This window comes from Sebastes fasciatus, chromosome 10, assembly GCF_043250625.1.
Source record: "Sebastes fasciatus isolate fSebFas1 chromosome 10, fSebFas1.pri, whole genome shotgun sequence".
In the NCBI taxonomy this organism is placed as follows: domain Eukaryota; kingdom Metazoa; phylum Chordata; class Actinopteri; order Perciformes; family Sebastidae; genus Sebastes; species Sebastes fasciatus.
The window spans coordinates 22,887,908-22,912,234 of NC_133804.1; the positions used below are offsets into that span (position 1 = coordinate 22,887,908).

The 24,327-nt window shown below is 39.9% G+C and overlaps 2 protein-coding genes across 3 annotated transcripts; both read right to left on the reverse strand.

Annotated features, from left to right (window-relative positions):
• Positions 1–154: 154 nt before the first annotated feature.
• LOC141775553 (putative carboxypeptidase X1) lies at positions 155–15,306 on the reverse strand. Of its 2 annotated transcripts, XM_074649031.1 has the most exons (15): positions 14,922–15,306; positions 13,158–13,313; positions 8,766–8,875; positions 8,528–8,667; positions 7,889–7,973; positions 6,578–6,737; positions 6,389–6,480; positions 5,488–5,611; positions 3,067–3,263; positions 2,795–2,974; positions 2,312–2,509; positions 2,121–2,217; positions 1,796–1,935; positions 1,392–1,494; positions 155–925 (listed from the first exon to the last, which is right to left on the reverse strand). In XM_074649031.1, exons 1-15 carry the CDS (start codon positions 15,232–15,234, stop codon positions 618–620), a joined length of 2,403 nt encoding a protein of 800 aa, XP_074505132.1. In that variant the 5' UTR covers positions 15,235–15,306; the 3' UTR covers positions 155–617. The 2 variants fall into 2 exon arrangements, with proteins under 2 accessions (XP_074505132.1, XP_074505131.1); XM_074649030.1 differs by lacking the exon at positions 13,158–13,313 and having other exon boundaries at positions 14,922–15,305.
• Positions 15,307–16,184: 878 nt separating this feature from the next.
• Positions 16,185–24,020, reverse strand: smu1a (SMU1 DNA replication regulator and spliceosomal factor a). The gene is made up of 12 exons (XM_074649033.1): positions 23,888–24,020; positions 22,403–22,613; positions 21,911–22,063; positions 21,516–21,626; positions 21,189–21,317; positions 20,922–21,041; positions 20,676–20,792; positions 19,963–20,090; positions 19,725–19,851; positions 19,452–19,619; positions 18,975–19,127; positions 16,185–17,666 (listed from the first exon to the last, which is right to left on the reverse strand). The coding sequence occupies exons 1-12, from the start codon at positions 23,911–23,913 to the stop codon at positions 17,568–17,570; spliced, it is 1,542 nt and encodes a 513-aa protein (XP_074505134.1). The 5' UTR covers positions 23,914–24,020; the 3' UTR covers positions 16,185–17,567.
• Between the last annotated feature and the right edge of the window lie 307 nt (positions 24,021–24,327).

Here is a 24,327-nt window from a genome sequence, read left to right on the forward strand (position 1 = left end):
ATGTTCTAGTAGAAACTCAAAAGACAAGTATGCACCAGAAAGTGAGCATGATAGGTCCTCTCGATGAGGGGATAACCTCTAATAAGCTGCCAGTCGGCAAGGTCTATCATAAGGGCTGTATAGGAAAATCACAACTAGAATTTGCCCTCCCAGATGGTACCGGTAAGTTAACATTTTTATTTAGACAATGACACATTTATATTTGTTTTGGGTCTGATTTCCTGCACAATGGATATGAATTGAAACAATGACGACAGTATGAGTGTGGATGTTTACATTAAGATTCTGTAAACTCATTTTCCTGCTGTGTATAAAAAGTGAACAACTCTTACACTGGATGTGAACACCTTGACAGCTGAAACTCTACCCTCATAGTCCTTCATTTCATATCCAGTGAGCCTCCACAACACTGGTGTGTAAATGTGGCCTGAACTGTTCCCTCAGTTGCTCTGCTGCTCCACAGCAGAAGATGAAATGTGGAAGAAGAGGAGCACGGTCCCCAGCTGTGATAACAGCATTAAAAAACAATAAAGTGACATGAATCCAGTGAGGCGTCTCTGAACCCAGAGTGAACTGAACTAAGTCCAGCTTTGTTCTCATATTATCTTCCACCATCATCATATCCTCTTTGCCCGTTTGGCCGCAGCAGCAGTACGCCGCTGGTTGAATTTCTTGGTGGTGACACGGAGCTTACGCAGGCGGAGCTGTCGCAGCCGCAGCTGCAGGTCCTTGGGGAGTTTACCTCCCTTCGCCAGAATGTCTTTTATCCTCTGTTGGGGCATCTTGGTGAGGCGGAAGTCACAGATTGTGGGGTAGTGGTCGTACATGACCTGGCAAGTGCGGGAGGAGGGGATGTAGCCCTCTGCGCTGGCTGTTACCCGGTACTCTCCAGGATTCAGCAGCCGCCAGTAGTCGCCATCAGTAACTGGAAGAGGAAGGAGAGCAGAGATCATGGGTAATAATAACACTCAGGATATGATGAAAACTATTAAATAAAATACTGTTAAGTTATACAGCAAGGTGGAAGTACATCCCCAAATCCATCGGCCTTTATACTGCTAACAGTTGACTATACTATGACTTTTTAAGTCATACTAAGCACTTCATTCAACTTATTACTACAATACATTTCTTCTGATAAGAAAAAAATATTAATTTCAGAGCAACTAACTTAAAATGAAGAGTGGCTACTCAACAAGACAGGATGTGCATTATTCAAATGTTCTTGTAAGACATTTTTTTTAATAGTTTAATTGGAGCGTGACAATTGAGTAAAGTATAAAATAATAGTTAATAATACTAGTTACATACAGAAAGTTTTCTTTCGGTGTTTTCCAACCACAGACCTTGATCTTATTTTATATCTGATGTGAGATGTAAATAGACTGTACCTGATCTAATATGATGATCAATGTCATCAACTTTAATGATGGCATCTGCTATACCAGCCTCTGTATCTTTGTCCCGAACCACACCCTTAATTCCACGGTGGACCTAAAACACACAAAAAAGAGCCGTTCACGTTTTTATTGGTGCTGTAGACTCAAAATAACAATGCACTGTAAAAAGAAATTAGAGGAATTCTAATTTTTCTACAAGATGTGGAACCTCCTGTCTTCGGGAAGGGATGATCATCTAACTGTTTTACTTTAAAATCATAGGAAGGATAATAATAAGAAGAAGGATATTAAGATATAGTTGAAAACAGAAAAACAAAGATTAAGGGAGAAGAACTGAAGATGAAAAGAAAAAAAGAGTATAAAATCAATGATCGACATCACCAAAGCAGACCGACCTGCTCCATGTAAACCAGCAGAGACTCTCTGTTGTTCTCCCACTCGATGGGAAGCTCGCTGACGTGAGGAAACTTATCACAGGACAACTCCACCGTCACCTCGAAGCAGTTGGTGTGCAGGTAGCTGAAATCATTCATACCTGCAAGGAGAGAAAGAAACACAGAAATGGATATTTCTAGTTTCATTTTTCTTCTTTGATAGAGTCTGCTGGGGTTGTGTTCAACCTCCTATTATGGTGTATATCTCATTTTAGACTTAAAGGGTAACTTCAGACTTCAGCTTTTAATCACACAAGTTTACTTAAAAATACACACACATTCTTACTTCCTGGTACGTTGTGCCAGTCGGCTCCATTGATGATGTTATTGTATCTGATGAAGTCCTTGTTGTGGCAGGGCCGCCGGTCTGGGTTGGACATCACCTGGTTATGTATCAGATACAGGAACATGTTAGTGGTGTTACCAGGAGATGTTTTAGAAATGAGAGCAGGAAGTGACAGGGGGAAGAGGATTAACCTGATTGGTGCTGGCGTACACCGTGGCCAGCCAGCGGAAGAAGCTCTCGTCAGCAGTGGGCGTGTGCTCGCGTGGCGCCCAGTCCCGGGTCATGTCAAACGGGTAGGTCACCACCAGCTCTCCACCGTGGAGGTTAGCGCCCAGAACAAATGGGATGTCCTGCATCCAGTTGATGACAGCACGCGTCTCTGAAGCCACCTGATGATGGATACGGAGATTCAGTCAGAGGATAGTCTCCTCTCATATTTTGTACATTTACAGTTTTTGTTTCTGGACCTTAAACGGGGGAGTCAGTCACAGTGTCTTCGTGATATGTAAACTGGGGGGCACATTTTGGTTTTAATGCAACATGTAGCAACATTAAAGATGATTTATAAATTTAATTGTGAAGCCATAAATAAAAGAGACCAAATTTAAGACTGATTTTCTTACAAATCCTTTTGCAAAAAGTTGTCATGACTGATGTGTGTATATAAAACTTACAAAGGCCTCCTCAGAGGTGTACATCTCCGGGATGGGGAAGTAGTGGTTGATGAGTTTGGACCGGTCTGTCTCCAGCTCGATGGCGTTCCACATCTCTGAGTTGAGGTCAGCAAAGTTGTGGTTCATGTCGATACCTTCATAGCTGTAACGCCCCCAGGCCCAAGCTGCCAGTTCTGAGCCCTGCAGATCAGAGACAGTGAAATAGAACCTTTACTGTTATGTTATGGTCTTGTATTTGTCATATTGGGCTAAATAAATAAATGAAAAGTCACCTTTTTAAAGGCCATCTCATATCCGTCAGGGTTCATGGAGGGCAGAAGATGGATGCGAGTCTCTGTGACCAGGCGGATGACGCGCGGGTCGCCCCGCTTGTACTCTTGGCACATGTACTGCATTAGATTGAGCAGCACCTCTCGGCCCAGCACCTCGTTCCCATGCATCCCTGCAACGTACCGGAACTCTGGTTCTCCTGCAGGTGGCGCCAAAACACAGACACAGGGATGGAGTTAAGAGCACTAGTTCTGATATATTTTACCATTTAACATGTTTAAAGCTTTTACTTATGATTCCCAAAGACAGAATGAGTTCATACAGATAGATAGATGAAGTCTATCTACAATCAAAACCACAACAGAGCAAGACCCCAACAGGCAAATCAAATATCTTCTTAAGGAAGCAGCATGCTACATCATCCTCAAAAACTTTAATACGTCTACTTGATCCGTGCTTTCAAATATACCTCCTGTACAGTTCAACCTCTTTCACAGGCCCCATTGAAAGACCTGGATGTGTTTCATGTTGGGTCTGCATGCATTGACAGGCAGCTCTGAAATCTCACACATCCTCCTCACACCGTTTATGAGGAGGAGTTTCAACTCACACACATATTTTTCTTGACTTGACAACTCCGTATGGAGACGGCTTTACTTCAATAACTGGAGCTGGACACACTACTGAGGATCTTGAATCAATATTTTGGTTGAGCCAGTTTGAGTGGAACTGCTTATACAACAAAACTTTACAAAAACAAAAGCTTCTTTAAGGTTAAAAGTGAGTTTTAGAGTTTAAGTCTGTATGTGGCACAAAAGTGTCAAGTATCAGTGGCCCAGCAGCCAAGACAGCAGCATCAACCTACATACAAGTTTTAGTAGAACAAAACACACAGTACCACAGAGCAAACATTCATAAAAGTTACATAGGCCTAACTGTGAAACAGGGAAGGGGCAGATGAGGATATTTGACTTCTTTGTTCCAACTGTAACCACAGAGATGACAGAAAATACGGAAAACTCAGTCACATCAGATCGTTCCAACACATGGAACATAAGACCGCATCGAATCAACACTGGTCACTGGAAAAAAGACTTTGAGGTGAACGACTGAGACTGAGCAGAGTGGAGGGAAAAACTGATATTTTCATTTGTAAAGGCCACCAATTATCTGCAGTTCTGACATTAGAAGAAACAAGACAGGAAGTCCACAGCAGTTTTGATGATTTCTGTATTTTTACTTTGGTTGAATGATCATGTTTCACTCATCGACTGTATATAAAGATGGACAACATGACAGCTCCCCAAAGATGAAGCCAGAACATCTTGATCGCCCCCTGGTGGCTGGCTGCAGTATATAAATCCTGCCTCCTTCATGTTAGCGGATGGGACATGGGCCAAACTAAAAAGTCAAAGTAAACGTTACATGCATTTTTCCCAAAGATTGTTTCTGTCATTTTAGGTAGTTCTTATCGCGCTGATGTATGTTTCAGTGTTCCTTTTTCTGATAAGTTTGGTTTTAATTAGTTATTTGATTCTGTAAAAAGGGGGTGAGACGTCATGATTGGCAGCTGTGAGTCTCTCTCGCTGACAAGCTGCGGCCGTGTTCGGCTCGCAATTGGTTCGTGCTGGTGAATGGGTGGGACCTCGATGCCGCGTTTCCACCGCCCGATCCCTACTACTACTACTACTTCCACTACTACTGCGCAGACTCTGTTTCCAAATGACGTAAAAAGCGCAAGATGACACTGCCCGTATCCAGGTTATTTTGGCTTCACTTCTGTACAGTGGGAGGAAGTGGAGATGTGTCTTCCATCTTTATATACAGTCTATGGTTTCAGTTACTAAAAAAATGCATTGAAACAAGCTGAAATATCCTTTGTCTGAGAGAGGATTGCATTTGATAACTGAATACAAATTTGAAATGGACAGTAATGATGATCTTCCAATCTCCTTCTGCTCCTCCGTGCTGCCTTCACTGCCATGTGTGTTGGCGGGAAAACCTCTCCACTCTGCTGCCATGTGGGCATGCAGAGTGGAGGACGCCAGAGAAAACATTTGTATGCCTCAGAGCAAACGAAGGGGAACTCTGGTCTGTATAGGTTTATGGTCTACACAGTGCTGGACTGTGTAGCTTTGCAGGGTTGGGATACAGCGGCAGCCATTGCAGAAGTCCTCTCTGACCCTTTAGATTACTATGTGATCGTAAAGCATCTGTCCCTCATTAGAATACATGATTCCTGCTCTTAAACCAGAAATAAGTTCATTGAGCTTCTCTAACTCAAAGCCTTTGACCCTGAACTTATGAAAGAGCGTATTACTTTACCAACTGGATCTTCTACATTTTAGATATGATGAACCTTTTCCTTTAAAACAGGTGTGGTACATTTTGAAAGTTTCACATCTGTCTACGGTGTGCCTCACCCAGCTCGTGTTTTCCAGGGTTGTCAGAGATCTCCATGACGTAGAGCTTCAGACCCGTGTAACTCTTCCCGATGCTGTAAATGCGGGTGATGTCAGGACATGCCTCGTTCACCGACTTCATCAGCTGGGAAACAACAACAAAGTTACACATTTTGTCTTTTACAGCGTGAACATGTTTCAGACTCAAAACAAGGTTTGAATTCCTGCATGCGTGGTATGCATTTGGGACTCCCTGACTTATTGAACGGTTTCTTCTCTATGACGGAGGATGTTCTGCAGATTCCTCCTTAATTCGGACATACCCTGTCTGATTTGTTTGTGGTCATTAGTGATGAAAGTACTGTCTGTGAGAAAGTACACTGCAGAAGAACATGGAGGCATTGGATCGAGCACCAGCAAGGGGTTTAAAATGCAATTTTTTACACATGAAAATGAACTATAAAAGCCACAAAACACCTCGAAACAAACACTTTAAACACACCATGACAAACACTCAGGATTGTGGTGCAGTGTGTAGAATTTGGTGGCATCCACTTTCACTCATGTCTGACCTCTCTAAGTCGTGTTAGAATGCTGAATGAGGATCTGTGTTTGTCTCTGTGGGCTGTTTTCTGACCATCACATGCAGGACGGTGTCTCCAAACAGACCGCACAGTTAGGACGCTGCCATGAAGGAGCGAAGCCTCCCATAATATTTGTTTTTGGTCAGAAGACCACACACACTGTGGCAGCTTCCTCGACCCACTGCAAAAAATAAAACCTGGTAGGTGTGTCAACATGGAACTGGAGTTTTATTTATAAAAAAAATAGCTCTTAATGGGAATGCTTTTTTGTGAAGGCCAAGAAATGTCTTACTAGTTGGGTTAACATGTAATGACTGTCATCTTCATTGTTGTCTTACCTTTCTCATCTCCTTGTAGTTGTGGTGTCTGAAGTCCAGTTTGTCTCTAGACTCTGTTCGCTCTGTCTGCCACGGATAGATATTATTTGGATCTGTGATAATGTAAAAGGTGTGTGTTACAGCGGATAAACATAGTGTAAAAGTTAGAAAAACTCAAATGGTTTCCAGCAGTTGGCTTCCCCTACCTACCTGGAAGCGTGCAGCCCAACACCTCGGCTCTCAGACAGATGTCCCCCTGCGTCCCGTTCTCGTACCAGCTCTGTGGGTTGATCCGGATGTAACGGGCCACCGTGGACGTGTTGAAAAGGGCGAGGACAGGTGTATCCAAGTCCTGGTTTCCTACAAACACCTGCAGCACAAGGAGACGTGGTGAAACACAACGGATCTTGAGAGTCTTGTGGGAAAAGTGGTTTAATACAAAACATGAAATCCCGATGCTGAAGTCCAGCCAGGGACCTTTCTCATGATGTCTTCCCTCATCCTGTCCGTCCACGGTCTAAATTGCTTGATCTTCAAAATAAACTGAAAACACTTCTCCATATACAATACATGGCTCTTGGAAAGTCACATTTAGCTGTGAGGAAACAAACTGGGCTCAACAATGACTTTTACATCATTGCAAATAATGATTTTGCTCATATTTTGCCAAGCTTGTCTCCCTCTACTTTCTTTTGCTTTGACGTTTTTGTTTCTGAGATGTACTTCTTTTTCTTCTCTCTTTGGAACACTTGTATTATGCTCAATAAAATAAAATAAAACCTATAAACTGACTCATGAATAGATGTATTTCTTCCACTCATTTGTCTCTAGAGAACCTTTGAACCAGTCTGATGCCCCATGGAAAAAATCTTGGCATGACTGACACTTCATGGTCAGCTGTGGCTGTGGCACAGATGCCTTAAAGACCACTCGAATAAACAAACGTAACCACGGCTGAGGCGAGTTTCATCATTTTATTCAAACTTGAAATATTTTGTCTATAATTTGATTTATCCTATTTTAACATTTTTAATCACATGTTTCTTTTGTGTAAATTGTTTTAACGTTGTAATATGATTTTTTTACACTTTATGTGAAGCACTTTGAGATTTTGCTGTATTTTAAAGTGTGCTATAAACATTTAATTTATTATTACTATTATTATGAGTAATGAGAATTTCAATAAATATATATTTTTTAATTATTTGAACAGCACTGCTAACCATACATCAAAAAAAATCATGTGTTTCACTGGCTTCCAGTACATTTAATTTAAGTTTTCTACTTGTAAAATACTTCCATTTTAACATGTTCTGCCTAACATGCTGTAAACGCTTCATGTTGCAATGTTTTTCATAAGAAAATGAGAAAGGTAAAGTCCTTACAGTGTATTTCACCCACAAGCTTTTACCACCATTATAACAAAAGCCTTGAAACACAGAAGGCAGGAGAAACGTACATGAGGAGAGAGATAAGAGTTCAGTTTGGATGTTGTAAAAGAAGAACAATGTGTTGACTCACAGCCTCTTGGGTCCCGTTCATACTCGGCTTCCAGACCAGCGAGTCGTTACTGAACTGCACCTTGTAGGTATGAACCGTGTTCCAGCTGTGTGTGAGCAAGACACATGTAGATCTGTAGTACTTATATCACATGGGATACGCAGAAGAACCTTGCAAGAGAGTCCAAAATAAGACCCTCATGCACCCTTAAAAAGATTATGCATTTATCTATTTATAGGATTAATAAAAACATATTACATGGGGTTCAGCAGGGACAGAAAACAAAGAAGACAGTGGGAAGCCTGGTATTTATGTGTCTTAGATATACCAATAAAAGGAAAAGTACACTGCTGATTTTTAGCTTTAATTTGAGGGTCAATGTTTAAAAATGAAATGGCAGATTTGATTTCAGATTAACACTTTAATGAAGTGCTACAAAACTACATTTCCCAGGGTTCACTCTGACACTATATAAAATTTAAAGGAACAGTGTGTATGGTTTGGCGGTATCTAGAAATGTGGTTGCAGATTACAAACAACTGAGCACTTTAGGAGCAACAAAGTCAGACAACTATGAAAACATAGTTTGAACATTATATTCTGCTAATAAAAAAATCCCCCGACATGTTACACACTGTTCCTTTAACCTTCAGTACTGACCTCCAGATGGAGGTGCGACCCTGCAGGACAACACCGGTGAAGCGAGTCAGTCGGCCAGCATCCACCTGCAGCCACTGCTTCTTATCTCTGTACTGAGCACACCAGCCTCCATCGTAGATGTCGCCGTCCTCTATCCCAGACTGTAACACACACACAGCAAACACACAGTGATACAGTTACTCTGTTGGTAACATGTAATAGATTACATTCTTGGTTTGCTGTTAGACTGTGTGGTTACCTGGATGTTGAGTCGGCCGCGGTGAGCGCCCAGGCCTCTGCGTTTGGAGGACGACGCTCTCAGCTGGTTGTCTTTGACCTTCAGTGACTCCAGACCCAGCGGAGGACATTCTGACACAGTCAACAGGGATTTACTCACCATTTTAATATTATTATACCATGACAGTAAAGGACAGAGCAGCAAAGTAGAATAAGCCAGTGTTCTAGGGGTAAAACTCTAGTCAAGGGTAAAAAAGATTGTATTCATAAGAAATATTTTAGGGCTGCAACTAACGATTATTTTCATTATTGATTAATCTGCAAATAATTCTCTAGATTAATGATTAATCGTTTGGTCTATAAAATGTCAGAAAATAGTGAAACATGTCCATCCCAGTGAGAGAGGCTGAAAACAGACATTTTTGCATGAAAAATTTCACGACAAACTTTAACGATTAATCGATTATCGAAATAGTTGCCAATTAACTTTCTGTTGATCAACTAATCTAATTGTTGCAGCTCTAAAATGTTTTACTATCTGAATTGTAGTTGGCTTCTCTCTCAAACGGACATCCAATTCATGCGCCTCTTTAATGGCAGAATGAAATGTGTTAAATAAATTCAGCTTGACTCATTTCATGCTTTACTTTGGATCAACTTTGAACCAACTCTGGTGCCGCGTTTGATTCCTGATAACAGCAACAATTCATTCTGAATATGTTAGATATTATTGTCTGTGCTGAATGATACTGAGTAAACTTTCAAATCCCAGTTTACACTGGAAAAAACTGATGGAACCAGCATCTCATCCCACTTTGCTCCTCAATATACCACAGTAAGAGTGTATGCAGGTTTGCACACTACATTACACTACAGTTATACAAACACACACACACACACACACTCATATGTACATATATAATATTAGACATATGTACATGTACACACACTTGACCTTGTGAGAGCTGAGAGGTCACAAGAAAAGCATGTGAGAACAAATCAAATCACTCAAAACAGACAAAGGGAGAAAAACTTTGTCTGTTTGTCTTCAGTTATTTCAATGTTATATAATGCACACGAATTATATAACGCTAACGATTATCAATGTGACAAATGACAGGTGACAGATTAAGGATAAATAAATGAGTGTAGAAACCAAACAAATGCATATGCTTCCATACAGGACAAGAAGGCTCAGTGAATGTGCAGATTTCAGAGAGATGTTAGACGATGCTCTCCACCTACATCAGCAAAAAAACATCAATGATGATCAAATAGTTGAGTATTTTTCATATTGAGGTATTGCTGATGGATTTACAAATCAAGCCAAAGAAGCAAACTGAAAGAGGCGTACAAAGGAGAGGGTGAAACTAGAGAAGAGAGGGGGAAATGTTTCTAAATCTGTCCAGCGTCCTCTGTTGCCGTGTTAAAGCCTCAGACAGACTCTCATTGTCTGGAGGGTTCAGCTCTATTCAAACTGCCTCTTCCTGTCAGGAAGCTTTACTGGCTGCTAAAAAAGTCTCAGGCAAAGGTATAGACGCAGAATAAATGAATGCTGAATGTAGGTGGCGTTTCCTATTAAGACCCTCTCCCCTCTTCTGCCTTGTAGTCCAGCTGGATCTCTGTTGAGCAGCGTGGGACTCAAAATGTTGCTGGGCTTTTAAAAAGTTACGTCTCTTTGTTGCTGTTGATCAAACCTCACACTTCAGAAACTACTGAAGCTGAGTCAAAGAGACAAACTGACAATAATGCGAGAAGACAAAAAGTAGTCCAGCTGATTATCCGGGTAAATAAAGTCCACAAGGAGAGAAAATAAATTAAGATTGTTTGTTGGTTTGGGGGGCAAAACCTTTAAGCGCTTGGCGGTCCTGAAATGCAAACAAAGAAAAATGTGGTTTTGAGGGAGAAGAGCTTTATTCATTCCCCTGAAACTGAGGACATTGTCTTAACCCTTTCTTTCTTGTCTATTGCAGTTTTCACATTTGCTCCCCCAAAACCCCGTTTTCACTTCCTTTCTTCTTCCCTCCTCTCTCTGAAGGAGCTACAAGAGGAAGATGGAGCCCCGAGACGCCTCATCAAAGAAACGTTACCCCCCCACCCAGAGTCTCATCTCCATGGGTTCCTTGACACGATCTTCTGGCTTCATGATTCAAAGAATGCTGTCAGGTAATATTTAGGTTTTAATGAAGTATTAATTGTGCAAAATGCAAGCGAGTCAAACTCATGATAACAAAGCAATGTCAGTTTAAATGTATAATATTGCTTTAACCCCACCTGCAGGCGAAACACAATCAAATGACGGATTTAATAACAGAAGAAAAATGGCTGGATATTGGTGGCCTGTCCTGATAGATGTGCCTTAAATCGAAAAATACAATAAACAATTCTGCTATACTTTCTCCTCGAGGTTCAGGAGCCAAAACATGAAGTGCATAAACCTTAAAGACAACAGTAGCATTTCTTACTGGAGTTGATTCTAAAGGCTCAAGTTGTGACCTGAAGCGTCTTGAACAGCCAACAATGAGTCTAAACTCATCACCATCCAAGCTGCATGCAAAACGGATGGTGAGTAGTAACTCTTGTATTACTGTGACATTAATAAGCTTTTTTCCTTTCATGCTGACAGCATTTGAAACTTCTGTTTCAGGATGTGAAGGTAGTCGACCTGTTGTGCTATACGTGACCACCCATCACATTTAATTGTCCAATTTTGCTGTCTTCATCAAAACAGTTGACACATCACACAGACAGGAGATAATGAACAGCACTGAAAGCGAACCAAATAATTTCATTACATGGCCAATCGATTTGACTTAATTTGGAAACTTTTATGGAGTGTTTACAGATTTTCCTTCATGATAAAACTAAGAAACTGTCTGTGTTTGATGAATTGATAAAAAGAACCACTGAACAAAAATTAAGTCAGAATATTATTAGTTTCTACTTCCACACTTTTACATACTTTCCCAACATGGCAACTTTTGTGGCGTATCACTCCCAGTTAATCTGACTCCAGCTCTGGCTGACAGGTCTGACCGGATATTAACGAGCATCAGCTCTGATTTGACATGACAAGTTGCTTACTCAGCATATTTTTCTAGCCGAGCTTTCTCTCTCTACACACACACACATTATACAGGCTCTCTATATACACACACACTTCCTCAGTCGGCTCAATATCCGGTCCACCACACATACGAATATGCATGCATATACTTACAATACAGTATATACAAGCTTTTGTACATATACACACACACATTTACAAGGGCACAGAGCAGCTGGTAGAACAATCGCAGCTCTCCAGAGACTAAAACAGACCAAGCAGACTGCACAGACTCAAAGGAAACTCACACTGCTCTAAACCTCCACTGTGTTCTAAGGTCAGGACTTGGTTTTAAGGTTAAGGTTATAATGAATATCCTTATAAGTACGTTAAGTTTACGTGCGTGTGAGAGAAAGTTATAAAAAGAAAGAAAGAAAGAGACAAGCTGGAGAGCAATACAGAGAAATAGACAAAGGTGGAGAAATAGGAAATCGGACAGGAAGAGGCCAGTGAATAAAGATGTGGGACATCTTTGAGGCCAACAAGCTCTCTGATCACCTTTCTATTGTGAATCAAGAAGACTGGCAGCGGTTTTATCTGTGTGGGATTATTCGATTTCCTCAGCAAAAATGTAAAAATAATATAATGTACTGGGCTTTGGCAATTATTTTGTAAGACAACAAAACTTAAAACCTCAAATAATCAATGAAATCTCGATTTTACAGCTAAATTTAATAACATAAATCCAGTGTTTTGCATGCAATTTTACTGTCAATCGAAAGGAGTACAACATTTTCACAAAATAACAATATATTTAATACAAATATTTCAATTTCTTTGAACTGAAATCATAAAGATAAACCTATTTCACAGATGAAGTGACTTCCTCTGTTTTTTTCTTGACACCAATATTTTCACAGTGTTCGGCAGAGAGAGGTGAAGCTGCTCCAGTGTTCTCATTTATCAGAGATTTGTTTGTGGGGAGTTTGTGCTTTCAGTAGTGAAGCAGCATAAAAGTTTAGATATACAGTATGCATGACCTCAGTATGGGACCCACATGAATCAGATCTGGGTCTGAAGTAAATTAGCAAATAGTTTATGGTTTGTTTGACGCTTTCTTGGGTGTTTTTTTTTTTTTAACTCAACTGACAATTCATTGTGTCCCACTGAGCTTCAAATTTCTCATTAAACTTTTATAAGTTGGTGTAGAAAGTATTAATGAATCAAAAAATCCTGTGAGACAACTTGAATTGTCCTGACACAGTAAAAACCCCCATCTGAAAGCTCTTTAAACTATTTGCAACTACTATGTGACCCTTGTCTGATTGACATACTGTATACATCAGGGTTAACCCCGCCCATACATACGTGGGACCCTCTCCGCGGCCTCTGATTGGCTCACACTGGGTTTGACCTGAGGTTTGGTTTTCTTAACAACCTTCGTCTTCTTGGTGATGAGTTTGGGTTTCTTCAGGATCGTTTTGGGCTTCTTTGCTACCTTAATGCTCCGGGTGGACCTCCTTTCTACAAAAGTACAAACCGTTTTATGCATAGCAGGAAACGTGCATACCTTGAAGAACACCAGAATTAGTCCTGTACACCAGGAAGAACTATTCTGCATAAAACTTTACTTTGAAGAAAAATTATTTTGGGAAATAACAGGCTGATGGCTGTAGCTTCATAATTAACTGAAATATATATGAGAGAGACATCAATCTCCTTACCTAACTATCGGCAAAAAAGTGGGTATTTTCACAAAATGTAGAACTACGCCCTTAAAGGGACAGTCTGTAAGATTTGGCGGCATATCGTAGTGTGGTTGCATATTGCAACCAACTGAGTACCCCTTCGCTCGCTCCTCCTTTTACAAGACTTTAATAACGGGAGCCGCCGAGTGCAAAACCGTGGTAATGGCGAGGCCATCCTTACCATAATAACACTACTTCAAGAGCAACAGAAGTCAGACGGCGGCTGGCGGTACCACGGTTTTACATTCTACGCCTCACGTTATCGCCGTTTCACAAGCGTGACGGAGAACTACGGTGGCCTTCAGGTAACGTAAAAACGTGAAAGGCTCTATCTAGAGCCAGTGTTTGGTTTGTCCGTTCTGGGCTACTGTAGAAACATGGAGGAGCCTCATGGTGGACTCCGTGAAGAGGACCCGCTCCCTATATAGATATGAATGGCTCATTCCTAGCTAATGAAAAAACAATAGATTTTAGTTTCAGGTGATTATACACTAATGAAAACATAGTTATGAATATTATATTCCATTTCTGTTAATAGATTCCCTGTTACACACTGTTCCTTTAACATTAATTAGAAAGTTATAGCTACATTTACCACCAACAGAGGAATACCATGGAGAGCCACAGCAAGCAGCACAAACCAGCCTTCAAACCCCGAGACTGGATTAATGTAAATACTGCTGAGTTTGTTGGCTGTTTGTCTATTTACATTAAAGCCATTTGCTTCAGTGAGTGTACAGTTGAATTACTGCCTGCACGGACGACATCACATCAGTTGGTTTTAAGGAGTGTGAGGGGTCTTGTTCTGTTTTTTTTTGTTGGTCTGATGCATCACACAGCCCATCTGGTTTTCATCAGCAGAAAACAGCTAAAATGTCTCAGTGGTAGAATGTGGAACATCCTCCCCCAACCCTCGGACACTGACTCTCTGACCGCAGATACGCAGAGCCAACAATAACGATAGATATGACTCTCTGAATATCTATGAGGCTTTTTGGAAACCCTGAAAGATGATTTGACTTATTATTTAAATCCTGAGGCATCTCATACTGGGGTTTGGTCTGAGGGACCAGAGGAACATTTCTTATTCCCAGAACCCCACCAGCTATGAGTTACTTTGCTCTCAGGGGAGGTTATGTTTGTTTGCAGAGTAACTTTACCAGCATGCCTGTTTCTGTTTATGGGAATGCAAAACCAGTGAACAATTAGTCAGGTTGTAAAACACAACTGCCCTTCAGGTAAAGTGAATATAATAATATTGAAGAATGTTTTAGAGATTCATTTGACCATTATTGAATACAACAGTCACAAATATTATATTTTCATAGGGGGTAAAACAAAAACAATTCAAATTCCAACATTTAAAATAAAAACATCCACTCACCCAGTTCCAGAGGACCCTCTTCTTCTTCTGCATCTTTTCTGGGCACTGCTCTCTCCGCTGTTTGACCAGCAGTCACATGTTTAGTAGTTGTGGTGGTACTGAGAGGTTTAGATGTTGACTTGCTGTAACTGGTAGTGAACCTCGTGGTGGGAACCTCAGTGGTGTTGGTTTTCCCTGCAGGAAAAAGGCTCTCAGTTGTAGGAAAAGCTGCATCTGCATCTAGAGTAGGTTTTACTGTAGTTGTGGCTGAAATAAGAATAAAAGATCCACAAAGCAGAAATAACAGCAGAATGACATGCAGAAGTCCTGCCATAGTAACTCTTCTCTGCAAGAACCCTTCTAACACTAAACACTCATTCAACCTCTCTGACCTGCACTCTGCAGCACCATCAAGTCAGCCGCAACGCAGAACAACTTCCTGTCACAGATCGAAAGAATAAATGGTGTTGATATAGTATGTTTTTTGGGTAATAAATAGTGAGGTAAAACCGAGTGTAAAGTTGTCAAAAAACAGAAAAATAATTTGCAACTATTTTGATTATTAATTAATCCTTTAAGTCATTTTTCAAAGTTACTCAAATCTTCAGGTTTAAGCTTCTCAAATATGAAGATTTGCTGCTTTTTGCTGTCAGATATGAAACCAAACTGAACATGTTTAGGTTTTAGACGGATGGTTGGATAAATCCAGGAATTTGAAGATGCCACATCTGGGAAATTTTAACCGGCATTTCTCACAATTTTCTGGTATTTTATAGACAAAACAATTGCGTGAGAAAATAATCAATAGATTAATCAATAATGAAAATGATCATTTGCTGCAGGCCTAGTAGTTTTCACCCATAAAGTACAATACAGAAAGCCACATAAGGCATGCAAGCCCTTTAAAAAAGCTTTAAAGTCAATTTTTTTGCTTGTAATGTTAGCTGGGTATGGCGAGGTAGAAAATTCACAAACCCTCAGGTTGTAATTTTGTTATACTTTGCCATTATAAGGATCAAAACCAAGAAAGAGTTCACAGAGAACGTATTAGTCTATCTAACATTTAGCTTTTAAGACAATTATCCCCTTCAGCTGATTGTCCAACATAACACCCAAACTGAACATCCAAGTCTAAAATGTATCATATTGTCAATTCCATTGCTTCTGATCATCAGATGTTCAATCTACTTTTTAAGGGCATGTTTGAAAAAAGGTGACAACAGATGCAGCAGAGATGCAAAGTCAGTAGCACACACTTTCAAACTCTTTGACATACTAAGTGAAATGGACAAATCCATGCTTTTATTTTGAAGGTGCAGTCAGAATCCTGGCATGAGTCTTGCTGACTGACTTGACACTTCGTCTCCACAGAGCTGCTGTACCAACAACCATCCAACCAGAGTTTATTCAGGGATCAAACTCGGTCAACTCGCTTCCTCTTTCTATCACACAGAGGCAGCATGCACGGCTGAAAATTTAGTTATTCTGGGTTATTTTTTAAAGTCAATGATGTTTAGTGATGACTGTACAGTGACATCTGGTGTCCTTGTTTCTTGAAACCTTCTAAGAAAATGTTTTCATATTTTCTGATTAGATAAAACTCAAATTTGTTCCACATTCCAGTTCTCCAACACCACAGGTCAACTTCTCTTCACTGTTCTGGTTAAATAGCTTTTAATGGCACAGATGAGATATATTAACGGGAATTTTGTACATCCAGCAAGTTATAGATCCATGAAATGTTATGACTAATTCCAAATGCATGTACTCAATGTGGGGAAAATGCAATACAATACAATGACTTGTGTTATTTGATTCTCAATGTTGAAAGAACCAAATCATTTCAGAATACAAAATATATATAAAATAATTTTGGAGCCATTCAATTCTAGTTGAAAATAAAAAAAAGAAAAGAAAATTAAGACACAAACAACAAACCACTATTTAACCAGGTCTTCTTGGAAAAACAAAAAATTCAAATAAGAAAATATATTTACAAAAAAGTGGAATTTTCAAAACAAGACTGAGTCTAGTATCTACACCCCGAACATCTGACGTCTCCCCTCCTCTCTCTGAAGTTGAGGCCTCCCAAAAAGAAGCTACTGAATGTCTGTAAAGCTCAGGTGTTGAACAGCAGAACCTCATTTATTTTACCTGCAATTGAAACAATATCAAACTATGTGTAATGAACGGTTATAGAATATTTGTAATTAGCATATGTCTGGTTCACATTTTCTTTCCAAAATCATATCCACCGCTTAAACAACATGACACCTACCCTTACAAATTCATAAAAAGCATAAAAGTAAAGCAAATGACATTGCTTTGTAAGATATTATTAAATCATTTCTGTGTTAGACAAACTGAAAACAGTTAAATAAGGCAGGTAAACAGGTAAATAAGGCTCTACTGTGCAAACACTCCAAAACCCCAACTTGCCGTTAGTTGCTCATATTCAGCTGTATGGCTTCATGGTAAAAAAAAAAATACCATGCAGCTGAATATGTAAAACCTATGGTGTTACTGAGATCGTCAACACCAAAACCTCGAGTTCACAGTGATGTGAAGGAGAAGGATTCCACCAGTGCTGGAAAAAGACAAAACTAAGCCAGAATGGGCGGTTTGGGGCGGAGCAGTGTCCAGAGTGAGAGTGTCCAGTCAAACAGCTCAAGGCTTCCAGAGCTTCAGCAGGCCGTCCTCGCTGTAGGTGCTGATGAGGTTCTGGTGGGGGTGGTGGGCGATGCCGATCACATCCTTCTCATGGACCTGGACGGAGGAAGAACATGGCGTTTGAAATTAAAGGAAGCTTTATAGAGGTAGACTATTTGCTACTTTAAGTTGGTAAATGCAGACCTAGAAATTACATTAAATGAAGTTACAACAAGGAACAGATTTGCTTTAGCAAACGTAATTCACAAAACTATTTTTTAAAAAGGTGTGGAAGACGTTTTTGACATTTCTTGATCAGACCTAATTGTATAACTCATGAGTTTTGCTGCTATGTTGTTTCTTTATTCTGTGCAAACTCTGTTTTATTCTGTATGCTGACTGATATTCTGGCAGTCCCCCACCCACATGTGTTTTTCTTTTTTGTTGTTGTTTAAGCTGTTGTTTCACTCTTTACCCTGAAGAGGTCTCCCGTTTTGTCAATATTGCAGTCATCTGGCAGCTTTGTACTTGTTCTTCACATGTATCCCCTGTCTTTTTTTCTGTTAAATTGTATAAGGGTACTGTGTGTTTCATGTCTTGTGTGTGTGTTTATTTTAAAAAAAGTCAAAAATAAAATAATCAAATCCATTTTTTTACATATCCAGATTATATCCAGATTGATTTTAGAAAGTCTGCAAATAAACATTTTTGCAATTCGGAGCCAAACCACATTTGGAGATGGTTTGAAATGCGATTCCAGTTGGATGTGTCTCAGTCTGGCCGCTAAAATCAGATTTGCTGAGCAGAATCCATGCTGCTACTAGCTGAGAGCTATGGAGGACAACATGGAGGAGACCAACAGTCTTTGGACAGATGCCGAAATAAATTATCTGCTGCCACTTCCACTTTCAGCTACTTCCTTCTAATATGTATACCAGCCTCCTCCATCGCCGAGTTTGTCTGGCGTGAGTTCTGCACTGTGACTCGACAGCGTGATTGTTTTTCGAGGGTGAATGCTTCCACGTTGGAAAGCTGCGTCACCAGCGTAGCTCTGTAGTTACTGACGCCTGGTCGCTGCTGGAGTCTGAGCTGAAGGAGTTTCTGGTGAACCTGCATGATTTCGTCTGATTTTGCTGGAACTGGACCCGGTGGCACCAATGACAAGCATTAAGAATAACTATATAGAAATAGCCAATCTGTTCTCTAATGGTCTCATTTACTTATGTAGGTTATAACCAGGAATCAGTGTTACATTGAGAGTGTTTCATAACCAGTTAAAAGTTGCTCATAGTACCTTTAATAAGCAAGACAAAAGAGCTTTAAGACTTGAATCAAATTTTTTTTTAGCAGCAGGAGCAGAGGAGGGAATGTGCTGTGGTATTTTTGGATTCACTTTGATCTGAGCTTCTGAGAGCAGTAACGTACCGTCAGCGTTCTCTCCAGCTTGCCGGTGACGGTGCTGAAGCAGTAGAGCACAAAGTCTTCACCCACGCAGTAGATCCACTCGCCTCGGGGCGACAGAGTGCAGCACACAAAGTCACCACCTTCCCTCTTACCGGAGCTGAAACTCCTCACGATCTGCACGCCGAGAGACACAAGTGCATTCGGTAGGTGTGTTAAAGGGCAGGCAGGTAGGCAAGTTCAGTTTCATGAGCAAACAACACAAAAACACTTAAAATACCTACACTATTCCATGTTTATTACTCACTATTTAAGAGGTAAAACATTATGAGCTCAAAATTAATTAATCATGCGACAAGTAATGATTTTTTATCAAACCAGACAAAACCAGTTTATGAAATGAGTCATTAGAGCTGATTTCAGCTCCCTGTCGTCGCTCCTAAAAGCACTTATGGAGCAACACTGCGCTCCGATTTCCTGCAGAATTGATTTTGGACTGACCTGTCCCTGCATGTTCATGATGACCACCGTGTTGGAGCGGTTACACACTACAAAGTGCTCCGGGTTCTTGGGCAGCTGGATGACGTTGTTGACTGTGATGTCGGTGCCGGCTGACGTGCCCAGAGGCTTGAAGGTGTTGGAGCACTCGGTGGTCTTCATGTTCCACATCTGGACACAGTGAGATGAGACACAGGTCAGACATTAGGACATTTAAAAACAAAAGAGACAAAAGTAACGAAGAGACGTCTTATTTTTTTCTGCTGCTTCTCTCACCTTGACTGTACCGTCGGAGGAAGCGCTGATGACGTGGTGGCCGTCTGGAGTGAAGGTGGCCTCGTTCACAAATGAGGAGTGGCCGCGGAACTCCTTAAGAGTTTTACCTGACTTCAGTCCATGGACTCTTAAGCAAAAAGACAATAATTTGTTCACAAAATGAGCCTAAAATAAGGTTCAATAAAGAGCACAGGTGCCACATTGAAAGAAGAATAGGATGGAGGTGTATGGAGTTTACCTGATTATCTGGTCGAAGGAGGCACTGAGGAGCTGGCTGCTGTCTTTACAGAAACTGACGCATGTTACTCCTTTACTGTGGGCGCGCTCAAACCTCCTCAGACACTGACCGCTCTGGATCTTCCACACCTACACACACACAGACATAATTCCATTTGTTATTGCAACAGGACACTGTGTCTGCAGGCAACCCCATGAAACCGAAACTGAAATGAGGTTTAATGAAAATGATATGATTCAATCTAAACTCTTCTCATTGGCATTTGACTGAGCTTGATTTCATCTTCTTTTGTGCTGGTATTCTTTTACTAGTATTATGTGCACATTATGCCTGTGCCTGTTCATTAATGCAACTTGGACTCCAAGCATTGCTTTTCAATTAAACAAATGTTTTACTTCCATAGTTCAATGTTCAATAAACAAATAATATTTTTTGCTGAACAGAAAATCAAAAGGACTACATAAGTGATTTCATATCGAAAGACTAATGCTGTCTTTAATTACATTTAATTATATACCATTAACATTGGCGATTTTCAGGGTTTCAAAGTAAAGGTTTACTTGAGAAAGTTTCATTTATCTCTGACTTCACACCTCATAAAACAAAATAAATAAAGCACTATAATCCTTGTGCACAAGAGGAAGAACTTCTTATATTTAGCTGTAAACGTAAAAAGATCAATGAGAGAAATAGAAGCAATGTTTCTCATCTACCTTGATCTTTCCATCCTGGGCTCCGGTGGCCAACATCTCTGTGTCTCGACTGAAGCCCATACACAACACTGCATCGTCCATCATCATGAAGTTGTCCTGAGCCTGGTACTTCAAATCCTGCAGGACACAATAAATACAATTATTTCTAGTCAGCAGAAGTCATTTCGAAATGATTAGTGTAAATGTAGCATTATAATACACCAGACAGTGTGTTTGGTTTATGTGTCTTTATGTTGCATTAGCTACCTTTCTGATTTTGCCGGTGGTGAAGTTCCAGACCTCGATGAAGCCGTCCACGGAGCCAGTGACCAGGTACTGACCATCAGGGGAGAATCGGGAACACTCCACATGAGATTTCTGTCCAAACTGTGCAGGCAAGGAAAACAAGTCACGTCAGAACACTTAAAGCGTTAAAGTCCTGACATTTACCATAACTGAATGCCCAGTCTGGAACAGTGAAGCAGCCCTTTAATGTTGCTTTTTAAGATCCATACATTGGGACAGCGTGGGTACCTTGATGTGTCTGCTCAGCTGGGTGGGGAAGCGCTCCTCCTCCACATCTTTAACTGCAGCTTTACCCCTGAACAAATCGATAGTCATACCAGGAGGCAGGAGGCCCTGATGCTGCTGCCACTTCAGAGACTGAAGGAGGAGAATGTAGACAAAGTCATCATCAGCACGTTAGTTGGATGGTAGCATAACTTTTATGTATGGGGAACATTAATTAAGAGGCACGACTATGTAAATGTATCAGGATTACGATACAAATTCATTATTTAATGGTGAGCCTCTTATTGAGGATCGACACTCATCACAGCGTCTGGTTTCTAGATCACTGACCTGTCCCAGCAGAGCCATGAGACGAGAGGGCGGTACCACGCTGACCTCCCCTGCCAGCGCTTGGGCGATGGCCGCCCGGCGCTTCTCCTTACTGCTGCCGTCTGGGTACGCCTGGACAACAAGAAACACAAACATCATGAAATTTCACACAACTGTAATCTTACAGATGTTCTCTTCATGCAACATTTTGAATTTACCCGATGAGTTTTGAAGGCAGATGCATATATAATGTGTTGTATTATATTCATCTCTCTTGTTCTTGAAGAATCAGCTGAAGGGTCTTTGGTATTTTAACGCCAAAAGCAAAATGAGCAGCCACAACAACTGATCCTAAAATGATTGGATGGATGGATGAACAAAGATTGCATCTTGTTCCACGTTAGATTTGGACTCACCTCTCTGGGATCGAAGTAAGAGCGGGCCAGCAGGTTCTCCAGGTGGATGTACCTCTCTGGCTGGGTTTGTTTCAGCATGATCATGGGGTCGGTCTGCCTGAGGAGGGAACGGGCTGCACCCAACTCTCTCAACTCGATCAGCTCCAACACCACCTGGTCGGGAAAAAACACAGACATTCAGATTTAGAGGACACGTGACTTCAGGCTTGATCCAACGGGACCTTTTCACTGAGAGATCTGTTGACATGAGCAACGACAACAGCAGAACAAATGCTGGGTGTTTTTATTAAATCTCATAAACGATAAACTGTAACATCTGTATGAGCAGATAAATGACAAAACTGGTGAGTTTTATGACAATAAAAAACAATATTAAGAAATCAAACAGCAGGTGAATAAAGTTCACTTCAATATGTCAACTCAAAATTCTTATGGATGCACTGAGGATGCAGGAGGATATCAAAATGTAAAGATGACAAAGTGAAGTCTCACCTGTTCATAAAGGTCTACCAGGGTCTTGTCTGGCAGCTTGAGGGACTGGATGGCTTGCAGGACAGTATCCCAGTGGCCGCTGTTTATGTCTGCCACAAAGCTCTCTATACTGTCCACAGTGTTCAGCGACACGGTGGTCTCCTCCTGCAGGGTGACTAGAGTCCGCTGCAGATTATTTTCTTTCAAGTACTGCATAATCAGACGGATCACACTGTGGAAAAACACACAAATAAGATAAGATATTCCTTTATTAGTCCCGCAGTGGGGAAATTTTCAGTGTACAGCAGCAAAGGGGATAGTGCAAAAAACAAGATGCATAAGCTAACACAGTAAAAAAGAGCTAAACAAAGCGTAACAAAATATGAACCATTTAAATAGAAGTATAAAAATAGGAGCAGTATATACAGTATTGACAATAAACAGACTATTAACAAAATTGCACAAGTGGAAAATGATGCACAGTGAAAATGAAATGAATGAATGAATGAAATTCCACCTGAAGATATCAGGTTATTGTCAGTTTTTTTGGTGTGTACAGTTCATAGTATATTTGTGTAGGTATATAGAGCCTATATAGAATACCCTTTTCCTGCCTTTTAGTAAGAGATGTTGTGAATGAGGACATTAGAGTGATTTAATATGACATTTGTGTGAGCAGTGCTGGTTGTGGAGTCTGACAGCTGCAGGATTAAATGACATTTAAATAAACAAATATATATACATTTAAATAAACAAATATATATATAATATTTACAATAATATAATATATAATATAATATATATTATTATTATAATATAAATATATATATATATTATATTATAATATATATATTTATATTATAATATATATTATTATTATAATATATATATTTATATTATTATATATATATATTATATTATAATAATATATATATTATAATATAATATTATTATATATATAATATAATATATATATTATATATATTTTAATATATATATTATTATAATATATATAATATATTGCAAGATAGCTCAGCTGTAGCATTTCAAATTACAACGTGTTGATGTATTGAATAAGGAGTTAGATTTCAGTGGATTATTTAAAGTAATATTAATAACAATCAGCTGACTTTAGCTGCTTTAGTCTGAATAGTTTATGGTCAGAGTATCTGTGGCAACCTGCAGGGCTAACGTTAGCTAATGCTAACACACCTAGCTTTCAATTCTGTTTAGCGACTCAATGGAGAAGTAATGAAAACACAAATGCTCAATTCAATACTTTAAATAACAGAGCAACACTTCAGACTGAAATTACCACCACTTCGCTGAAAAAAGAGCAAACAGTTTCCATCATGTGGGGGTGACTGTGAGTTAGCTTGTTAGCTTCAGCTAGCTCAGGATGAGGCAGGCCTCACTGACAGGAATATGTATTAAATGTGGAGTAATTAGCAGACAAACTATTATATAAATGAGCCTGTTTCATGCATTATTGATTGGACTACTTACTCTGCGGATTCCACCTCCAGAGACATGATTATTTATCTCAAAACAGTCGCTACAAGACAACTCTGGGATCTGCAGGAGAAGCAGGAGGACACGCAGGACGGACGCAAACACGGAAGTAGTGGGAGGAGTCAGGGACTTTCAAAATAAAACACGGATCGTGTACAGGTAGTAACAAAAAATATATTTTTTTATTTTTTACAATTACAATTTTTTTTATTAAATGTATATTTATAATAATAATAATAATAATAATAATAATAACATTATTATTATTATTAGCACTAATAATCAGATATGTGTGTTTATATATAAATATATGTTCTTGCCTTCTTTTTTACCATCATCGTTTAGCAACTTCTTTAAATCTAATTCTCAAATTCATTCACTTAATACAGGTTAATCATCTTCACCTGCCTTTTTACAAAACAAAACATGGCCAG